Genomic DNA, 21,408 nt, shown 5'->3' with positions numbered 1-21,408 from the left:
CAGTGACATTGAATTTGGTGGCCCTTTACCAAAAATAATAATGAAACCAAAATTTCCAGGTAATTATTTATTTTCAGTCCTATAAGAAATGTACCAATGCCAGGATATAGTAGACATTGTCTTGTCGCTAATTCAAGCTATATTTCTTTCCTTATTAAGACATGCTGAGTCCATGGATCATCAATTACTGTTGGGAATATCACTCCTGGCCAGCAGGAGTAGGCCAAGAGCACCACAGCAAAGCTGTTAAGTATCACTTCCCTTACCACAACCCCCAGTCATTCTCTTTGCCTTCAGTGCAAAGAGGAGGTGAAGTTTAGGTGTCTGCATAAGATTCTTCTATCAAGATTTTTTTATTTTGAAGCCAGAGCAGTCTTGCTCTGATCTTCCCTATCATGCTGGATTTAGCTGTACTACATGTTAGTCTCTTAAGTAGGGCTGTGGTAGCTTTTAAGCAGTCAGGAACTTTTAGGGTGGGCCTCACTGTGTTTTCCTGACAAGTTGCTGCCCTCTAACAGAATGCCAGAGTAGGCTTACTCTGTCCCTTCTTCTATCCATAGGTCTCTGTGAGGAGTGGCTTCCTCTCATACCGGTGAGATGTCCTCCTGTCGGACAGTCAGAGGTGCAGGTAAGTGCCATTTAAGTTTTAGAAAGAGACAGTTTATTCAGAATCCCTGGCACTTTATTAATTTTCTGCATTATTATTGGGGTAAGTTATCCTGAGTTCATTTTTATATTGTGTAAAAAATTTATTTTATTGGTGGCTCAGTTAAACGGCACAGGCCGTGACGTCAGAGGGGTGGAGCTACTTCCGGCTGCAAAGCGCGCTGTGACTTTGCGCCTTTTTCCTGCTATCGGCTTATGGCGGTTGCACACACAGTAGCTTAGCGTGTTTTATCCAGAGCTCTGTGCCAAAAAAGAATCAGGTAGGCACCTCAGCTTAGCACTGAGGCATAGAGGGGCCAGACGTTTTACTAATTGTATTTTGAATAAAAGTTTTGTGTGGGTCCTTTTTTTTTTTTTTTAAGCATTACAAAAAAGAACTGCTTATAATAAAAGGGACGCTATCTTGTTTAGCTGCAGTTTTTGTAACCGATGCCCTGCTGTGTTTGCGATCGTTACCAGTTAAAGGTACAGTACATAATTGAAAATATATATTTTTTTAGGTAGATCTTTTGTTGCAAAGATGGACTTAAAGTCTATGCCTGATATAGAGTGCCCATGTTGAGCCTCCTTTGCCTTTTTGTGGTTCTTGTTTTGTTTCTAAGCCACCATTCTCTCAGGTGGATACTGTTCAGGTAATGCCACAGTCTAACATTACTGCCTCAGGCAGTGCCCTGCGGTTCCTCGCAGACTCTTGATGGAGTCTTTTTGAAAGCAGAAATTGCTGCCCAGGTATCTGAGACACTAGCTGTAATTGCCTTACTGCAGGAGAAACGTAAGGGGAAAATTAGAGATTCAGATAGTAAGGCATCAGATCCTGTACAGGCTAACCAAGTTGCTCTTTCCCATAAGTCGGAAGAGGAGAATACGTTGGTAGCCTCTGAGGGTGAAATCTCTGATTCGGATAGTGTAATTCCTTCTTCAGATGCTGAAGTGGTTTCCTTCAGATTCAAGCTTGAGCACCTCGTTGTTTTGTTAAAGGAGGTTTTAGCTACCTTTGACGACTCCGATGTGCCTATCGTTGTCAACCCGAAAACCTCTAGTAAATTAAATAGATACTTTGATGTTCCCTCTCCTGGGGAGGTGTTTCCAGTACCAGACCGTGCCACGGAGATTATTACCCGGGAATGGGAGAGACCAGGAATTCCTTTTTCCCCCTCCCCTGTCTTTAGGAAGATGTTCCCAGTGGACAACTTCATAAAGGAGTCACGGCAGACGGTGCCAAAGGTGGAAGGGGCGATTTCCACTTTCGCCAAGAGAACCACTATTCCTATTGAGGATAGTTGCTTTTTCAAGGATCCTATGGATAAAAAACTGGAGGCCTTTTTAAAGAAAATGTATACTCATCAAGGCTTACAATGGCAACCGGCGGTGTGCATTGCTACAGTAACCAGCGCGGCAGCCTATTGGTTTGACACCTTGTCTGAATCCCTTCAAGCTGAAACTCCTTTGGAGGAGATTCAGGATATGATAAAGGCTCTAAAGTTAGCTACTTCCTTTATTACTGACGCTTCTTTGCAGGTCATTAAGTTGGGAGCCAAGATATCTGGCTTTGCAATCTTAGCTATGGCTTAAATCTTGGTCTGCTAATGTTTCTTCTAAATCTAAGCTTTTGGCAATCCCTTACAAGGGAAAGACCTTGTTCGGGCCGGCATTGGTAGAAATTATTTCCGATATCACAGGTGATAAGGGATCCTTTCTGCCTCAAGATAAGAAGAACAAAATAAAGAGTGGTCGTCAGACTAATTTTCATTCCTTTCGTAACTTCAGAGGTAAGTCTTCCCCTGCCTCTACCAATCCGGAACAATCCAAGCCCTCTTGGAAGCCTGGTCAGTCCTGGAACAATGGGATGCAATCCAAGAAATCCATGGCTGATTCCAAGTCAGCATGAAGAGGTTGCCCCCAATCCGGGATCGAATCAAGTGGGGGGCAGACTCTTTCAGTTCGTGCAGGCTTGGGAACGAGATGTCCCAGACTCGTGGGCAGTGGACATAGTGTCCCAGGGGTACATGTTAGAGTTCAAACTTTTCCTCCCAGGGGCAGGTTCCACCTTTCAAGATTATCTGTAGACCAGATAAAAAGAGAGGCGTTCTTGAAATGTGCACAGGACCTTTCCCTCTTGGGAGTAGTTGTTCCTGTTCCAAGTCAGGAACAGGGTCTCGGATTTTACTCAAACCTGTTTGTGGTTCCCAAAAAAGAGGGATCTTTCAGGCCCATTCTAGACCTAAAGTTACTAAACAGATTCCTCAGAGTGCTGTCCTTCAAGGTGGAGACTATCCGCTCCATTCTGCCTCTGATTCAAGAGGGTCAATTCATGTCGACCAGAGACCTGAAGGATGCGTACCTGCACGTTCCCTTTCACAGAGATCATCACAAATATCTGAGATTTGCCTTTCTAGCCAAACACTTTAAATTTGTAGCGCTTCCATTTGGCCTTGCCACAGCTCCCAGAATGTTCTCAAAGGTTCTGGGAGCTCTATTGGCAGTAATTCAGTCCCGGGGCATTGCAGTGGCACATTATCTGGACGACATTCTGGTTCAGGCGCCATCTTTGCAACTAGCAGAATCTCATACAAGGTTCTGGTTGGCATTTCTTCGTTCCCATGGTTGGAAGGTAAATTTGAAGAAAAGTTCTCTTGTTCCGGCAACAAGAGTGATATTCTTAGGAACCGTTATTGATTCTCTATCAATGAAAATATTTCTGACGGAGGTCAGAAGATCCAAGATTCTGTCCGCTTGCCTGTCCCTATAGTCGGCGGTACGACCAGCAGTGGAACAATGCATTGAGGTGATCGGGTTGATGGTAGCTTCCATGGACATAGTTCCATTTGCTCGGTTCCATTTCAGACCTCGGCAGCTGTGCATGCTCGCTCAGTGGAACGGGGATTATACAGATCTGTCTCAGAGAATTGTTCTTGATCAATCAACAAGGGACTCCCTAACATGGTGACTGTCGCAAGAACATCAGTCCCAGGGGACATGTTTTTGGAGACCCTCTTGGGTAATCGTGACCACGGATGCCAGCCTGTTGGGTTGGAGAGCAGTCTGGGACTCGATGGCTCAGGGACTTTGGTCTCAGGAGGAATCTGCGCTCCCCATAAACATTCTGGAGTTGAGAGCAATCTTCAATGCCTTGACGGCTTGGCCTCAGCTGGCCTTAGCTCAGTCTATCAGGTTCCAGACGGACAACATAACCTCAGTGACCTACATCAACCACCAAGGGGGAACTCAGAGTTCCTTAGCCATGAAGGAGGTGGCTCGTATCATACATACTTTCCATCCCGGGGAGTGGGAACTCCATCCGGAAGTTTTCTCCAGGTTAACAACCAAATGGGGGTTACTAGATTTGGATCTGATAGCGTCTCGTCAGAACACCAACCTCCCAAAGTACGGTTCGAGGTCGAGAGATCCTCAAGCCTTTCTGATAAATGCACTGGCAGTTCCTTGGAACTTCCGGTTGGCTTATCTCTTCCGCCATTTGCTCTCCTTCCGTGAGTCATCGCTCGGATCAAACAGGAGAGAGCATCAGTGATTCTAATAGCTCCTGCGTGGCCTCGCAGGATCTGGTATGCAGATCTAGTAGAAATGTCGCCTCTACCTTTGAGGAGACTACCATTGAGGAAGGATCTTCTGCTTCAGAGGCCCTTCCTTCACCCAAATCGTGTTTCTCTGATGCTGACTGCTTGGAAATTGAGCGCTTGATTTTAGCTAAGCGTGGATTTTTCTGAATCGGTCATTGAGACCATGATTCAGGCTCGTAAGCCTGTCACTAGGAAAATTTACCATAAGATATGGCTTAAATATCTTTATTGGTGTGAGTCTAAAGGTTATTCTTGGAGTAAGGTCAGGATCCCAGGAATCTTAGCTTTTATCCAGGAGGGTCTAGAGAAAGGGTTGTCTGTCAGTACCCTCAAGGGTCAGATTTCTGCTCTATCTATTTTGCTGCACAAACGTCAGGCGGACATGCCGGATGTTCAATCCTTTTGTCTGGCTCTGGTCAGAATCAGGCCTGTGTTTAAGTCCGTTGCTCCATCTTGGAGCCTTAATCTTGTTCTTAAAGTTTTACAGCAGGCTCTGTTTGAGCCTTTGCATTCCATAGATATTAAGTTATTATTTTAGAAGGTATTGTTTCTTCTTGCTATATCTTCTGCTCTGAGGGTTTCTGAACTCTCAGCTTTGCAGTGTGACTCCCCATATCTAGTTTTTCATGCAGATAAGGCAGTTCTTCGTACCAAGTTTGGTTTTCTTCCTAAAGTTCTTTCGGACAGGAATATTAATCAGGAAATTGTTGTTCCTTCTCTCTGTCCTAATCCTCCTTCTCATAAAGAATGTTTGTTGCACAATTTGGATGTTGTGTGGGCTCTTAAATTCTATCTTCAGGCTACGAAGGACTTTCGTCAGTCTTCTGCCTTGTTTGTTTGCTTTTCTGGGAAACGTAAGGGTCAGAAAGCTACTGCCACTTCTCTTTCTCTCTGGTTGAGAAGTGTTATTCGTTTGGCATATAAGACTGCTGGTCAGCAGCCTCCTGAGAGAATTACAGCTCATTCCACTAGGGCTGTGTCTTCTTCCTGGGCCTTCAAGAATGAGGCCTCTGTAGAACAGATCTGTAAGGCTGTGACTTGGTCTTCTTTGCACACTTTTTCTAAATTCTATAAATTTGATACTTTTGCCTCATCTGAGGCTTCTTTTGGGGGAAAGGTTCTTCAAGCAGTGGTGCCTTCTGTTTAGGTTACCTGTCTTGCCCTCCCTTATTATCTGTGTCCTCTAGCTTGGGTATTGATTCCTAACAATAATTGATGATCCGTGGACTCACTCGGCTAGATTTAGAGTTTAGCGGCCAAAGGGGTGCGTTAGCTTCGCGTGTTTTTTTCCCCCCGCACCTTTTAAATAACGCTGGTATTTAGAGTTCTCTGAAGGGCTGCGTTAGGCTCCAAAAAGGGAGCGTAGAGCATAATTTACCGCCACTTCAACTCTCAATAACAGCGTTGCTTACGGTAGCGGCCAGCTTGAAAAACGTGCTCGTGCACGATTTCCCCATAGGAAACAATGGGGCAGTTTGAGCTGCAATAAAACCTAACACCTGCAAAAAAGCAGAGTTAAGCTCCTAACGCAGCCCCATTGTTTCCTATGGGGAAACACTTCCTAAGTCTGCATCTAACACCCTAACATGAACCCCAAGTCTAAACACCCCTAACCTTACACTTATTAACCCCTAATCTGCCGCCCCCGTTATCGCTGACACCTGCATTATACAATTAACCCCTAATCTTCTGCTCCGGACACCGCCGCAACCTACATTATCCCTATGTACCCCTAATCTGCTGTCCCCAACGTCGCCGACACCTACATAATATTTATTGACCCCTAATCTGCCCCCCCCCATGTCGCCGCTACCTTACCTACACTTATTAACCCATAATCTGCCGACCGGACCTCGCCGCCACTACAGTAAATGTATTAACCCCTAAACCGCCGTAGTCCCGCCTCGTAAATAGTATTAACCCCTAATCTGCCCTCCCTAACATCTTTGACACCTAACTTCAAGTATTAACCCCTAATCTGCCGACCGGACTTCGCCGCCACTATAATAAATGTATTAACCCCTAAAGCTAAGTCTAACCCTAACACTAACACCCCCCTAAGTTAAATATAATTTTTATCTAATGAAATAAATTAAATCTTATTAAATAAATTATTCCTATTTAAAGCTAAATACTTACCTGTAAAATAAATCCTAATATAGCTACAATATAACGAATAATTATATTGTAGCTATTTTAGGATTTATATTTCTTTTACAGGCAACTTTGTATTTATTTTAACTAGGTACAATAGCTATTAAATAGTTATTTACTCTTTAATAGCTACCTAGTTAAAATAATAACAAAATTACATGTAAAATAAATCCTAACCTAAGTTACAATTAAACCTAACACTACACTATCAATAAATAAATTAACTAAACTACCTACAATTACCTACAATTAAATCAACTAAACTAAATTACAAATAAAAAAACCCACTAAATTACAAAAAATAAAAAAGATTACAAGAATTTTAAACTAATTACACCTACTCTAAGCCCCCTAAAAAAATAACAAAGCCCCCCAAAATAAAAAAATGCCCTACCCTATTCTAAAATAAAAAGTTAGCAGCTCTATTACCTTACCAGCCCTTAAAAGGGCTTTTTGCGGGGCATGCCCCAAAGAAATTAGCTCTTTTGCCTGTAAAAAAAAAACATACAATACCCCCCCAACATTACAACCCACATACCCCTAATCTAACCCACCCAAACCCCCCTTAAAAAACCTAACACTAAGCCCCTGAAGATCTCCCTACCTTGTATTCACCCAGCCGGGTATCACTGATCCGTCCAGAAGAGGTCCTCCAGAGGGTCCAAAGTCTTCATCCTATCCTATAGGATTCTAACAGCCAATCGGAATTAAGGTAGGGAAAATCTGATTGGCTGATAGGATTCTATCAGCCAATCAGATTCAAGTTCAATCGGATTGACTGATCCTATCAGATTGAGCTCGCATTCTATTGGCTGATCGGAACAGCCAATAGAATGCGAGCTCAATCTGATTGGCTGATTGGATCAGCCAATCCTATTGAACTTGAATCTGATTGGCTGATTCAAACCGCCAATCAGATTTTTCCTACCTTAATTCCGATTGGCTGATAGAATCCATCTTGGATGACGTCATTTAAAGAAACCTTCATTCGGACTTAGGACGTCGTTAGAAGAGGATGGATCCGTGCCAGCTGCTTCAAGATGGACCCGCTTCGCTCCGGATGGAAGAAGATAGAAGATTCCGCCTGGATGAAGACTTCCCAGCCTCTGGAGGACCTCTTCTGGCCAGATAGGATGAAGACTTCGGACCCTCTGGAGGACCTCTTCTGGACGGATCTGTGATACCCGGCTGGGTGAATACAAGGTAGGGAGATCTTCAGGGGCTTAGTGTTAGGTTTTTTTAAGGGGGGTTTTAGTGGGTAAGATTAGGGGTATGTGGGTGGTGGGTTGTAATGTTGGGGGGGGTATTGTATTTTTTTTTTTTTTACAGGCTAAAGAGCTGATTTCTTTGGGGCATGCCCCGCAAAAAAGCCCTTTTAAGGGCTGGTAAGGTAATAGAGCTGTTAACTTTTTATTTTAGAATAGGGTAGGGCATTTTTTTATTTTGTGGGGCTTTGTTATTTTTTTTTAGGGGGCTTAGAGTAGGTGTAATTAGTTTAAAATTCTTGTAATCTTTTTTTATTTTTTGTTATTTAGTGTTTGTTTTTTTTGTAATTTAGTTTAGTTGATTTAATTGTAGGTAATTGTAGGTAGTTTAGTTAATTTATTTATTGATAGTGTAGTGTTAGGTTTAATTGTAACTTAGGTTAGGATTTATTTTACATTTAATATTGTTATTATTTTAACTAGGTAGCTATTAAATAGTAAATAACTATTTAATAGCTATTGTACCTAGTTAAAATAAATACAAAGTTGCCTGTAAAATAAATATAAATCCTAAAATAGCTACAATATAATTATTTGTTATATTGTAGCTATATTAGGATTTATTTTACAGGTAAGTATTTAGCTTTCAATAGGAATAATTTATTTAATAAGATTTAATTTATTTTGTTAGGGGGGTGTTAGTGTTAGGGTTAGACTTAGCTTTAGGGGTTAATACATTTATTAGAGTAGCGGCGAGGTCCGGTCGGCAGATTAGGGGTTAATACTTGAAGTTAAGTGTCAAAGATGTTAGGGAGGGCAGATTAGGGGTTAATACTATTTATTATAGGGTTTTTGAGGTGGGAGTGCGGCGGTTTAGGGGTTAATACATTTATTATAGTGGCGGCGAGGTAAGGTAGCGGCAACGTTGGGGGGTCAGATTAGGGGTTAATAAATATTATTTAGGTGTCGGCAATGTTAGGGGCAGCAGATTAGGGGTACATAGGGATAATGTATGTGGCAGCGGTATGCGGTCGGCAGATTAGGGGTTAAAAATTTTTATTATAGTGGCGGCGATGTGGGGGGGCCTCGGTTTAGGGGTACATAGGTAGTTTATGGGTGTTAGTGTACTTTAGAGCACTGTAGTTAAGAGCTTTATAAACCGGCGTTAGCCCATAAAGCTCTTAACTACAGCCTTTCCATGGGCGGTAGGAGTTTTGTCGTTAGAGTTCTAACGCTCACTTCAGCCAAGACTCTAAATACCGGCGTTAGGAAGATCCCATTGAAAAGATAGGATACGGAATTGGCGTAAGGGGATCTGCGGTATGGAGAAGTCGTGGCTGGAAAGTGAGTGTTAGACCCTTTCCTGACTGACTCTAAATACCAGCGGGCGGTAAAAAGCAGCGTTAGGAGCCCTTAACGCTGGTTTTGACGGCTAACGCAGAACTCTAAATCTAGGCGTATGTGTCTTAAGAAAAAAAACAAAATGTATGCTTACCTGATAAATGTATTTATTTCTTGACACGGTGAGTCCACGGCCCTCCCTGTTTTTCAGACAGTTTTTTTATATAAACCTCAGGCACCTCTACATCTTTGTGTTTTTTCCTTTCCCTCCTTTTCCTTCGGTCGAATGACTGGGGGTTGTGGGAAAGGAAGTGATACTTAAAGGGACATGAAACCCACATTTTTTTCTTTCATGATTTAGAAAGAGAAATTAATTTTAAACATATTTCTAATTTACTTCTATTATCTAATTTGTTTTATTATCTTGATATTCTTTGCTGGTTTCTGCACATAGAAGCCCATGTGCATTGCTTTTTCTTCAACTAAGGATATCTAAAAAATGAAGCAAAATAAATAATAGAAGTAAATTGTAATGTTGTTTAAATTTTTATTCTCTATCTGAATCATGAAATAAAGATTTTGGGTTTAGTGGCCCTTTAACTGCTTTGCTGTGGTGCTCTTTGCCTCCTCCTGCTGGCCAGGAGGGATATTCCCAACAGTAATTGATGATCCGTGGACTCACCGTGTCAATAAATAAATAAATTTATCAGGTAAGCATAAATTTAGTTTTTTCTGTGTAACTTTGTTTTTGTTACATATTTTTATATATTTTTTAGGTTAGTGAAGAGAGTGGAAGTCTCACATCATTCAGCGCATCATCACAGCCTGATCCACTTTCCACTGGCTTTAAGAAGAATGATGGTAAGAATCATATCCTGTATGTATAAAACTGATAATGTCCACAATTCCGTAGCTATAACAAGAACACTGTGCAAATCTACTATAGGCTATAAGCAACAAGCATTCTGAACTGACTAGCACTTGGTTTAATAGGTATTTTTTCTTCTTATGTCAGAAAGGTTGGAGTCTGTGACCTGAACTAAGTAGACATTACAATTTTTAAAAATATTTTTGCAGATTTTTTTGGAACAAGTATATAATATATAATTTTTACAATTATTTATTGATTTATTTGTGGAGGAAAATATATATTGACATGTATAACAAGCATCATAATCATGTAATCCAAACAGTTAATAATATAAAATAAAAGTTCATGGATTATTAAAGAATGACGCTGCTTGTTTATCTAAGATACATTTCCCTTGGGGACCAGCATCCGTATCACCATGTAATGTACTCCTTAAAAAAATAAACTTTTACCTTTCATTATTTTATCAGTTCTAGTCATCAGTTTTTTACCTACTCTTGCTTTTCCACATCACTTAGTCATGCTGTATTCAATATATGATTTTGATTAAAAAATGAAGATGTTCTATTCTCAACCCAATGCATACTTAACATTAAATGTAAAAAAAAAACTTCTTCATACCCAGTTCGGCACTGCAATAGGTTTATGTTGACATTACCCATATATATATATTATTTGTCATTTTATATTGGTATTCTTTTTTTTTTTTTTTTTGGTACAATCTGAACTTTTTCCTGATAGTTTCCATTGTCTGTGCCAGTGTTTTTTTAGCTTCTGTACCTCTAGATTTGAACTATTTCCCTACCTGACCATGAGTCATAGTGTCACAACCACTAGTCAGCCGTGGCAAATAAATGCTTGGAAATCTGCCCTGTTAGGGGAACTTGATGACTGAAGTTGTAAAATAATGATTTATATCATACATATAAACCTAGATCCTTTTTTCCACTTGGATGCATGTTTCTGAAGGGTGATATGTTCATTCATTTTGGTTGTTAAAGGAAACACCTTGTAATTACAGCATTCTACAGTCTACAATCATCCAATAGAATAACATATCAGCAGAATCTGAACTATATTAGAACAGACCTGTGTTTTTTTTTATGGTCAAACTCCACCTACTACTTTCCTTATTGGGTGGAGCCAATACAAACTTGTGTTTGGAGGTGACAGGATTTGCTACAGTTATTATATTAATCTCGATTGATTGGCTTCAGCAAAAAAAGATAAGGTAACAAACTCCAAATTTGGGAGCTATATGTTGCAAGGTTAGGCTTGTGACGTCTGACATGTCCTTTTTAGTTTTTTGGACTGGAATATTCACAATATTCAGATTTTAATTACAGTAAACAAAGGTAAAATTAATAAGGAAACCATATTACAGTGGTTTTGCTATGTATTTTATATTACAATTTGGGTGTATGCTTCTGCATATATGCAGTAAACCAACTGCCATAAGCAGTGAAGTAGTGATAGTCACAGACAATAGGGTTTTTTGTGGCATTGGATATTTACCACTCTACTGAGCTGTGTCTCATCTCAATGATAAAGCATTGTGAACCTTGTTAAAAGCACTCAAATACCATAAACCAGGGATGGCTATCTGGTAGCCAAAGGGCCACTTGCAGCCCTCTGCACTAGTTTTTATGTCCCCCAAGGATAAAGCAGAACTAAGAATGTGTGCCATAGTTTTTGTGTTTTCCAGGAAAAATAACAAAAAATGTGTTCTTTGGGGGTATCTGGTGGGTGGGCAAACAAGGTGGCCACACCTCAAAAGAGCTCTCTGGGGTGAAGATCAGCAGACAAAGAGTACCCTGAAGCCTTACCTATATCTGGCCCTGTGATACTGGGCATTTTTAGGAAACATATTTTGTTCATTTAATAACCATAAAATGATATGTGGTCCTTATGGCTTGTAAAGTATTTACCTGTGGCCCCCAAGTGTTAGGAAGTTGGCTATAACTGCCATAAACCTTTGTTTAAAGTGACATGAAACCCAAACATTTTCTTTCATGATTCAGATAGAGCATGTCATTTTAAACAAATTTCCAATTTACTTCTACTATCTGATTTGCTTTGTTCTCTTGGTATAATTTGTTGAAAAGCATACCTAGGTAGGCTCATGAACAGCAATGCACTACTGGGGGCTTGATGCATATATACATATAGGTGTATATATGTGTGTGTGTATATATATATATATATATATAATTAATATTTTTTTATTGGCTCACACAGTGTGTTCAGCTAGCCCCCAGTAATGCATTGATGCTTCTTCAACAAAGAGTACCAAAAGAAAGAAGCACATTTTATAATAGAACTGAATTTGTTTAAAATTGTATGCTTTACCTAAATCATGAAAGAAACATTTTGGGTTACAATGTCATAAAAATCATGTGAACATTTGTTTTTCATTGCTTTTAAAATACATAACAGTTCCTTTAGAGTTCAGTCTTTCCCCAAGCTGTGACATGCATAGAACCTCTTATGGAAATACTTTGAGGTGGCTGGAGCAGTTTTTCACCCAGCTGTTAGAATGTCTTGCTTTACTAGATCTTTTAACATCTGTTTTAGGAATAAACCGGGGAGTCTGATGACTTTCCTCAATTTAAAGATAGTCACAATAAAGTGTTTAACCATATTGCAAACTTATTTAGTTGTGACTGCTGCCTTTAAGAAATTGCTTGTGAGGTACTTGGCTTCCCTACTGCCTACCGTTGGATCAATAAAATGTTGACAATGAATGGCCTTTTTAGAGGGACAATAAATGCTCAATGAATATTATTTGTAATTATATTTTTAAATTATATTAGTTGTTTAAATTTTGAAGACTTTTAGTTTCCATAAACAATGCATGTTTTAACCTACATTTTAAAAGCCTGTTATCTTATTTCTCCTACTGGGACAATTATAAATAAGCTACTATGAGTCTCACAGGGTTTAACCCATTCGCTACTGAGAATTTCAGAGAAAAATGTGCCCAAAATACCAGAGAATTTTTAGCATTTTTGCTACCACTCCATTTAAACAGAAACAGCCTTGTTTTTGTTTTTATTTACCTATCAAACTTTTTTTTTTTACCCTTTCATGACAGGGTCATAATGTCTACATCAGAACAACCTTTCCGATATAGACAAATTGAAATCCCGCGATTGTGCACACGATCGCGAGATTTCAATTATGTGATTGGGTCAGGGGGGCATCTTTATGACGCTAGGACGACCCTCCAGACCGCGATCACATCCAGGAAGCACAGTTGGCTTCAGTACAGCCAAACGGCTATGACATTGTATTCTGTCCTAATGGCGCTAAAGCCCAGTGCCGTTTGGATGGAATACAACGCCATAACGGTGCTAAAAGGTTAAGTAGACAACCCAAGGTATTGATTTAGGTCCATTTTTTATATTTCATGCCACTATTTTGCTACCAAATGCAATCATATTAAAAAAAAATAACTTTTTAGCTTTGGGTTTTTCACTGAAATTATTTACATACCGTTTGTCATAATATAAATGGTTGTAAAAGTTTCTCTGGGATCTCCTTTGTTCAGAAATAGCAGACATGCATGGCTCTGCCATTGCTTTTTGTTAATTAGAAGGCTGCTAATAGCAGCTGTGCACCACACTTATAATAATCCCGGCAGTGAAGGGGTTCATTAGTTAGCTAGCAAGGGTATTATTGTAGTGTAGGTATTGTCCTCTCACTTGACACCTCCCACCAAACTGATCCCTACCTGATCCCTCCCACTTCCCTATCGGTCACTACCATCTTAGGTACTGGCAGACAGTCTTCCAGTATGCATCGTAGAGATCCCTCCTCAACCCTCCCAAACAGCTATCTAACTCTCCCTCCTCTAACTATTGATAGCCATATTAGGTACAGGCCGCTGTATGTCAGTACCCAGTTTATAGTAATTGTGTCACTTTTTTAAAATTATTCAATAATAAAAATGTTTTTCTTATAGGATGTCCCTCTCCTCTGTCATAGCCATTTTCTGTAGCATAGTGGTCCATTCCCCCCTCATCAAATACTTATGCTGTAGCATAGGGAACCCGTCCGTTTCTTCCCTCTCCCCTAATGCACTGCCCGCCAACCTCTCTCCTTCCCTCCCACACCACCCCGGAATCACTGCAAGTTTATACAGACAGTGGGCTCCATGTACTAAGAGGCGGGCGGACAGCTTCTTAACTCGCGAAGCTGTCCGCCCGCCTCCGCTACACACGGGCAGCGGATCTATTGATCCGCTTGCCCGTATGTATCATTACACACTCAGCGGAGTGTGTAATGCCCGCCCCTTCAGTCGCGCGACCAATCACGCGACTGAAGGGGCTGTCAATCACCGAGAGCGAGCGAGCTCTCAGTGATTTTGCTTCGCCACCTAAGAGGTGGCGTAGGGTGTAGGAAGCAGCGGTCTAATGACCGCTGCTTCTTACATTGCGGGAAGCAGGCTCGCATATGCGAACCTGCCCCGCAAAGGCTCCGGAGCAGCTTTCGCTGCTTCGTACATGGAGCCCAGTGACACAGAATATCAGCACCACTGAAGCTTTATAACTCCCAATATATTTGATTTCTAATTCCCCACAATGGCACTGTCCAATAATGGCTGTCAATCACCAAAAACAGTATTTATACACAAAAAAATACAACTGAACAACAAAAATCTAAACCCAAAATGACCCCTTTGCACTCTTTTTACTTTACTTTCCTATGAACTCCAAAGCCAACCACAAACTTTGACAACATTACAATTACAGTGTAGATACATTTTTTGTTTTAATTGATGGTGATTACATGTGACATGGGCAGCTGCAGCATGCACAGATCTGTGGCTATTATTGTTTAGCCAGTGTGTGTTGTCAGTCAGTGAGCAGTTTTGGCTGTTGAATTTGTCTATTTTGTTGTCAATATTTAATCAATGGTTTATGGTCAGGTGGATGGTGCTACACGTGCATCTTTTAGGCGAGTTTTCCTATTTCTAATCCAATCATGCCCATCATGCCTACATTCAAATGGTATTTTGATGGTTTAACAGTGGTAAGGAGGGCATTACATGAAACAATATAATGTAAATGAGCTTTCCACAGTGAACAAAGGGATTCATTGAAAAGACCTTTAACTTTTAGAGGTGTGAAAGGGACATTTTTGGGTAGCTTCCAAGTTCCTATCCTGACAATAAGTGCTTTAAAGATCATAAACCCAAATATTTTCTTTATCTTTGTATATTTTGTTGTAAAGCAGGGAATTATGCTCAGGATCGTGCACATGTCTGGAGAACTATATGGCAGCAATTCTGCAAGTGTTATCTTTTTGCAAGAACACTAGATGGCAGCACTATTTACTTTCATATAGTGCTCCAGAGGCCTACCTTGCCTTGGAAACTATACAAATTTAATAATAGAAATAAATACATACATTTTATGCTCTGACTGAATCACAAAAGAAAAAGTTTGGGTTTCGTATCCCTTTATAACACAAAAAGGCCCTTTTGTTGCTGTTGGCATTTAACGCACTGATCCATTTTGCGTTGTGATCGATTGAAAAAAACACTGACCAATTCTGCGGAAAGCAAAAAAACATTTTGGGAGCAAACCCCAAGTAGATTGTGATCAATCCCAAAATGACAGTTTTAAATACAATGGGCCCGATCCGATAGGCAACGTCGCCCGCAAAAGCCGGTGACACCAAATATTGTACTGGTTTGGTATCCTATATACGGCGTAACATAGAAGTTACGTTCATATATTTCACCCTTCGGCCATAGTTTTTTGGCCCATAGAGTGATATACCAAACCCGCGCAGTTTGGTATCCAATATACAGCGTAAGGACTTACGTGGCGAAAATGGAGAAATCTTACTTCACTTTTATACCTCGCCACAAAATGCAGGCGTAGTAAGCCTTACGCTGAGTATTGGAGCCCCGTAACTCCCTAAACTGCCTGCAAAATAAAACCTTACGCATGCGCAATGTCTATCTACCTGTCAATCGCAATCCCCCGCCGCAATCCCTAATAAAGTGTTTAACCCCTAAACCGCCGCTCCCGGACCCCGCCGCCACCTATATTATATGTATTACCCCCTAATCTGACCCCCCTACACCGCCGCCAGCTACATTAAATGTATTACCCCCTAATATGGTCCCCCTACACCGCCGCCACCTATTTTAAATATAGTAACCCCTAATATGATCTCCCTACACCGCCGCCACCTATTTTAAATATAGTAACCCCTAATCTGAGCCCCCTACACCGCCGCCACCTATATTAACTCTATTACCCCCTAATCTAATCCCCCTACACTGCCGCCACCTATATTAAATTTATTAACCCCTAATCTAATCCCCCTACACCGCCGCCACCTATATTAAATATATTAACCACTAAACCTAAGTCTAACCCTAACACCCCCTAACTTAATTATTATTTAAATAAATCTAAATAATATTAATATCATTAACTAATGTATTCCTATTTAAAACTAAATACATACCTATAAAATAAACCCTTAGATAGCTACAATATAATTAATAATTACATTGTAGCTATTTTAGGGTTTATATTTATTTTACAGGTAACTTTGTATTTATTTTAACTAGGTACAATAGCTATTAAATAGTTAATAACTATTTAATAGCTACCTAGTTCAAATAATTACAAAATTACCTGTAAAATAAATCCTAACCTAAGTTGCCATTACACCTAACACTACACTATCAATAAATTAACTAAATAAACTACAATTATCTCAACTAAAATACAATTAAATAAACTAAACTATAATACAAAAAAAACAAACACCAAATTACAAAAAATAAAAAAAGATTACAAGAATTTTAAGCTAATTACACCTAATCTAAGCCCCCTAATAAAATAAAAAAGCCCCCCAAAATAATAAAATTTCCCTACCCTAAACTAAATTACAAAAGTAATCAGCTCTATTACCAGCCCTTAAAAGGGCCTTTTGCGGGGCATTGCCCCAAATTAATCAGCTCTTTTACCTGTAAAAAAAAGAACAACCCCCCATTACAACCCACCACCCACACACCCATACTCTAAAACCCACCCGATCCCCCCCTTAAAAAAATCTTCAGTTCCAGAGTGGACGGTCTTCAGCTCCGCGGTCATCGGTCTTCAACTCCTCCGCTTCGCACCGGCTGGTTCCTGGAAGAAGAAGATGTCGCCGCTTGGAAGAAGACTTCACCGCCTGGAACAGGACCTTCTCCGCCGGTCTTCAGGACAGGTAAGGACCACTTGGGTGTTAGACTTAGGTTTTTTTAAGGGGGGATCGGGTGGGTTTTAGAGTAGGGGTGTGTGGGTGGTGGGCTGTAATGGGGGGGGGGTTGTTCTTTTTTTTTACAGGTAAAAGAGCTGATTACTTTGGGGCAATGCCCTGCAAAAGGCCATTTTAAGGGCTGGTAATAGAGCTGATTACTTTTGTAATTTAGTTTAGGGTAGGGAAATTTTATTATTTTGGGGGGCTTTTTTATTTTATTAGGGGGCTTAGATTAGGTGTAATTAGCTTAAAATTCTTGTAATCTTTTTTTATTTTTTGTAATTTAGTGTTTGTTTGTTTTTGTAATATAGTTTAGTGTATTTAATTGTATTTTAGTTGAGATAATTGTAGTTTATTTAATTAATTTATTGATAGTGTAGTGTTAGGTGTAATGGTAACTTAGGTTAGGATTTATTTTATAGGTAATTTTGTAATTATTTTTACTAGGTAGCTATTAAATAGTTATGAACTATTTAATAGCTATTGTACCTAGTTAAAATAAATACAAAGTTACCTGTAAAATAAATATAAACCCTAAAATAGCTACAATGTAATTATTAATTATATTGTAGCTATCTTAGGGTTCATTTTATAGGTAAGTATTTAGTTTTAAATAGGAATAATTTAGTTAATAATATTAATATTATTTAGATTTATTTCAATAATAATTAAGTTAGGGGGTGTTAGGATTAGACTTAGGTTTAGGGGTTAATATATTTAATATAGGTGGCGGCGGTGTAGGGGGATTAGATTAGGGGTTAATATATTTAAAATAGGTGGCGGCGGTGTAGGGGGATCATATTAGGGGGTAATAGAGTTAATATAGGTGGCGGCGGTGTAGGGAGATCATATTAGGGGGTAATAGAGTTAATATAGGTGGCGGCGGTGTAGGGGGCTCAGATTAGGGGTTAGTATATTTAAAATAGGTGGCGGCGGTGTAGGGGGATCATATTAGGGGTTGCTATATTTAGAATAGGTGGCGGCGGTGTAGGGAGATCATATTAGGGGTTACTATATTTAAAATAGGTGGCGGCGGTGTAGGGAGATCATATTAGGGGTTACTATATTTAATATAGGTGGCGGCGTTGTAGGGGGGTCAGATTAGGGGGTAATACATTTAATGTAGCTGGTGGCGGTGTAGGGGGGTCAGATTAGGGGGTAATACATATAACATAGGTGGCGGCGGGGTCCGGGAGCGGCGGTTTAGGGGTTAATATATTTATTATTAGGAGTGAGAGGGGGGATTGCTGATAGAGGGTTATACGTGTCGGGATGATGTTTGGGAGGCATGTTAGACAGTAACGGGAGATTTTATACTTTAGTTAGTTTTTTTATGCGGCGGCAGTTTCTAAAGTGCCGTAAGTCACTGGCGACTCCAGAAATTTGTACTTACGCTTATTTCTGGACATCGCTAGTTTGTCAGACTTACGGCACTTCAGCAACTGTCGGCGCCGTATATGTGATAGCTCGATGTGCGAGGTGAAACTACGAGCGACGCAGGTTTCCACGCTTGCGTCGAAACCTGCGCCGTATATAGGATCACGCCCAATAAATTTTACATATTTTCTGCCAAATTTGTCAGTGAGTTTATAACCCACTGTGAAGAAAACAAACTCTTGTTTTTCTTTTCCTTTTATAGAAAATGAAATAAACATAGCTATATAAACATATTAAAACAAATTACATGTTTCAATACTTTTTATGAAATTGACATTCTAGTCACAATTGAAACTCTTAATCTGGATTGAAAAACATTGATGTGCTTTTTAATTTTGACTGGAATGTTCCTTTCATAAAAGGTATTGAAACATGGATTTTTATTTTTAGACTATTTTGATTTTTTAAAAACTTTATCGGCCATAAGGAACCATTCTAATCTCTTAAGTAAAACGCTTTCAATGGATGGATATAGAGTTCTAGTTAACAGGTTGAACTGAAGTATGCAAAATACCATTATTCTTATAATATATTTTCTGTCTTTCTTTTCTACAGCCTCTGAAATTCAAGGACTAAGGACTGTGGAAATCAAAAAGGTAATTGTTTTTCTATCTTGTTAACAAGCAATTGTAGTGATTTCCTTCATGTAACTATTGATCACGAAACTGTAATGTACACATGCGATAAAAAATTAACTTCATCCCATGCGAGTGTACTGGGGGGGATAAAAGATTTACTGGCCCTCAACAATGTTTTCCATAATCTCTTAATGCTGACAAGCCTTTAAATGTCAATCAGTCTAGTCTTAAAAACATATACTGCAGTGTTCTGACATGTATTGTGTTTGATCTGGAGTCTCTACCGTCATGTAGCTGATTCACTGAATACAAAGTGTAATCAATAGAATTTTAAATCCTCTACGCCAATGTCTGAACTAAGCATTTATTTCCCAAATGTGAGGTTATTATTTTTATATTAATATCTGGAGTTTAATGTTCTGAAGAACAAAGTTTTTGTAACCTGTGTCTTCCTTTGTTTCAGAGTCTACAGGATTTAGTGTGTAGATTTTTTTTTCTATCTGATAATTAAGGCTTAAGTTTGCAGCTTAGTTAAGTGACATCAAATGCAAAGTTAAACTTTCACAATTCAGATAGAGGATGCAATTTTAAGAGATTTTTTTCCCAATTTACTGCTATTATCAACATGATTGTTCTTTTGGTATAATTTATTGAAAAGCATGCTTAGGTAGGCTCAGGAGCAGCAATGGGAGCTAGCGATTGGTGGTTACGCACATATTTCTGTTGACATTAGCTCACCGGTTGTGTTCAGCTAGGTCTTAGTAGTGCATTGCTGCTCTGAAGCTGACTTTAACTGTGTGTTTAAATGTTTTGCTGGAGTTAAACACATAGTTATATGTAATAATATAATGTTCTCATACATTTCAACATTTTCTTTTTTGCACTTTTATGTCCCTTTTAGTATTCTTTTCATGAATTTATCTAGGCTTTGAGAAGTAGGTAATTTATAGTCATACATAGTTTGCCTTATTCCAACAGGGTCCGTCAGATTCCCTCGGTGTCAGCATTGCTGGAGGAGTTGGAAGTCCCTTAGGAGATGTACCAATCTTTATTGCTATGATGCATCCAAATGGAGTAGCTGCCCAAACTAACAAACTGAGAGTAAGTTATTTATTTATTTTACAACTTTAAAGGGATAGTTAATTTTTAAGCAACCTTCTCTGCCTTATGTGTTTAGTCCTTACAAAAGGAAAATGGTGGGTTACCATGCCACCCCTACAAAATTATTATGGGCAGATCAACCATTTAGTAGCTGCAGCAGATCCACCCATATGTTTTGTGAGGTTGGCATAGACTTGTGGTATTACAAGTTAAGCGCTCAAATTGCTAGGTAGCATTGCACACATGAGAGTGCGCTTCCATAGGCTCCAACGGGAGCCTCGTTCTGATACCGTCAGAGGCGGCATCAGAACCTACAAGCAGCAATGGAGGTAAGTAGCGCAGCAATGATAGCAAATATAAATATACATATATATTTATGTGTATATATACTTATTAACACGTAAATAAATATGTATATATGCATATACTGTACGTATATATTTACAGGGAACACACAGTTCCTATAGACCGCAATGTAAAAACACTCCACTCCCACCAACTTTACCCCCAAAATACTGCCTAATGCAGTTATTTTATTAAAAAATAAAAATTGTACAATTTGGGGCATATTTATAAAATTAACCAGAGATCTGATCTCTGGTTAACTGTATAAGCACAAATTGCTACCGCAAGCTCATGGTAGCAATAACCAGCCATTACAAGTGCACCCATAAATGGGTACATTTTCCCATTTGTGGGCGTGCAATAAATTAGAGCTCCACTTCTAATCTAGCCCTAAATGTGGTTTATAAGACTCTTACAGTTTTAATAAAATGTAAACATTATTTTAAAATTTGAATGTTTAATTGTTACTCCTGATCCGGTTGGGATGATTGACAAGCCCTGCTCTTGCATGATTGGCTCTATGATAGCAAGGGACACAGCTGCACAAACAATGGCTTGTGCAATGTTTAATGTAGGCAACGGATGCTGCCCTGCGGACAAAGTTCCCAGATGTAAAACTTTTCTGTCCCTGCTTTAATAAATAGGGCCCCTGGTCTGAATATTATTTTTATGGGTTATGTTAAGGGGGCGCTAATGGGGAGTTTTTAGAACCAAGCCGGGAGTGAGTGACCTGTTTGGGAACCACTGAGATAGAGCATGCAATTTCAAACAACTTTACAATTTATAACATTTGCTTCATTTGCTTGGAATCGTTTATTGAAGGAAGAGCAATGCGCTGGGAGCTAGCTGCACACATAGGGTGA

The 21,408-nt window shown here is 39.5% G+C and overlaps 1 protein-coding gene across 1 annotated transcript in view; it reads left to right on the top strand.

The window, feature by feature from the left end:
• The window catches only part of MPDZ (multiple PDZ domain crumbs cell polarity complex component), a 754,223-nt gene that overhangs the window by 669,347 nt on the left and 63,468 nt on the right, over nt 1-21,408 (top strand). The window contains exons 45-47 of the mRNA XM_053699987.1: nt 9,721-9,805; nt 19,077-19,117; nt 20,078-20,200. Coding sequence (XP_053555962.1) covers nt 9,721-9,805; nt 19,077-19,117; nt 20,078-20,200 — 249 coding nt within the window. The remainder of the gene's footprint in view (nt 1-9,720; nt 9,806-19,076; nt 19,118-20,077; nt 20,201-21,408) is intronic.

The sequence above is a fragment of the Bombina bombina genome, chromosome 2 (genome assembly GCF_027579735.1).
Source record: "Bombina bombina isolate aBomBom1 chromosome 2, aBomBom1.pri, whole genome shotgun sequence".
In the NCBI taxonomy this organism is placed as follows: domain Eukaryota; kingdom Metazoa; phylum Chordata; class Amphibia; order Anura; family Bombinatoridae; genus Bombina; species Bombina bombina.
This window is presented reverse-complemented; position numbering and strand designations above follow the sequence as displayed.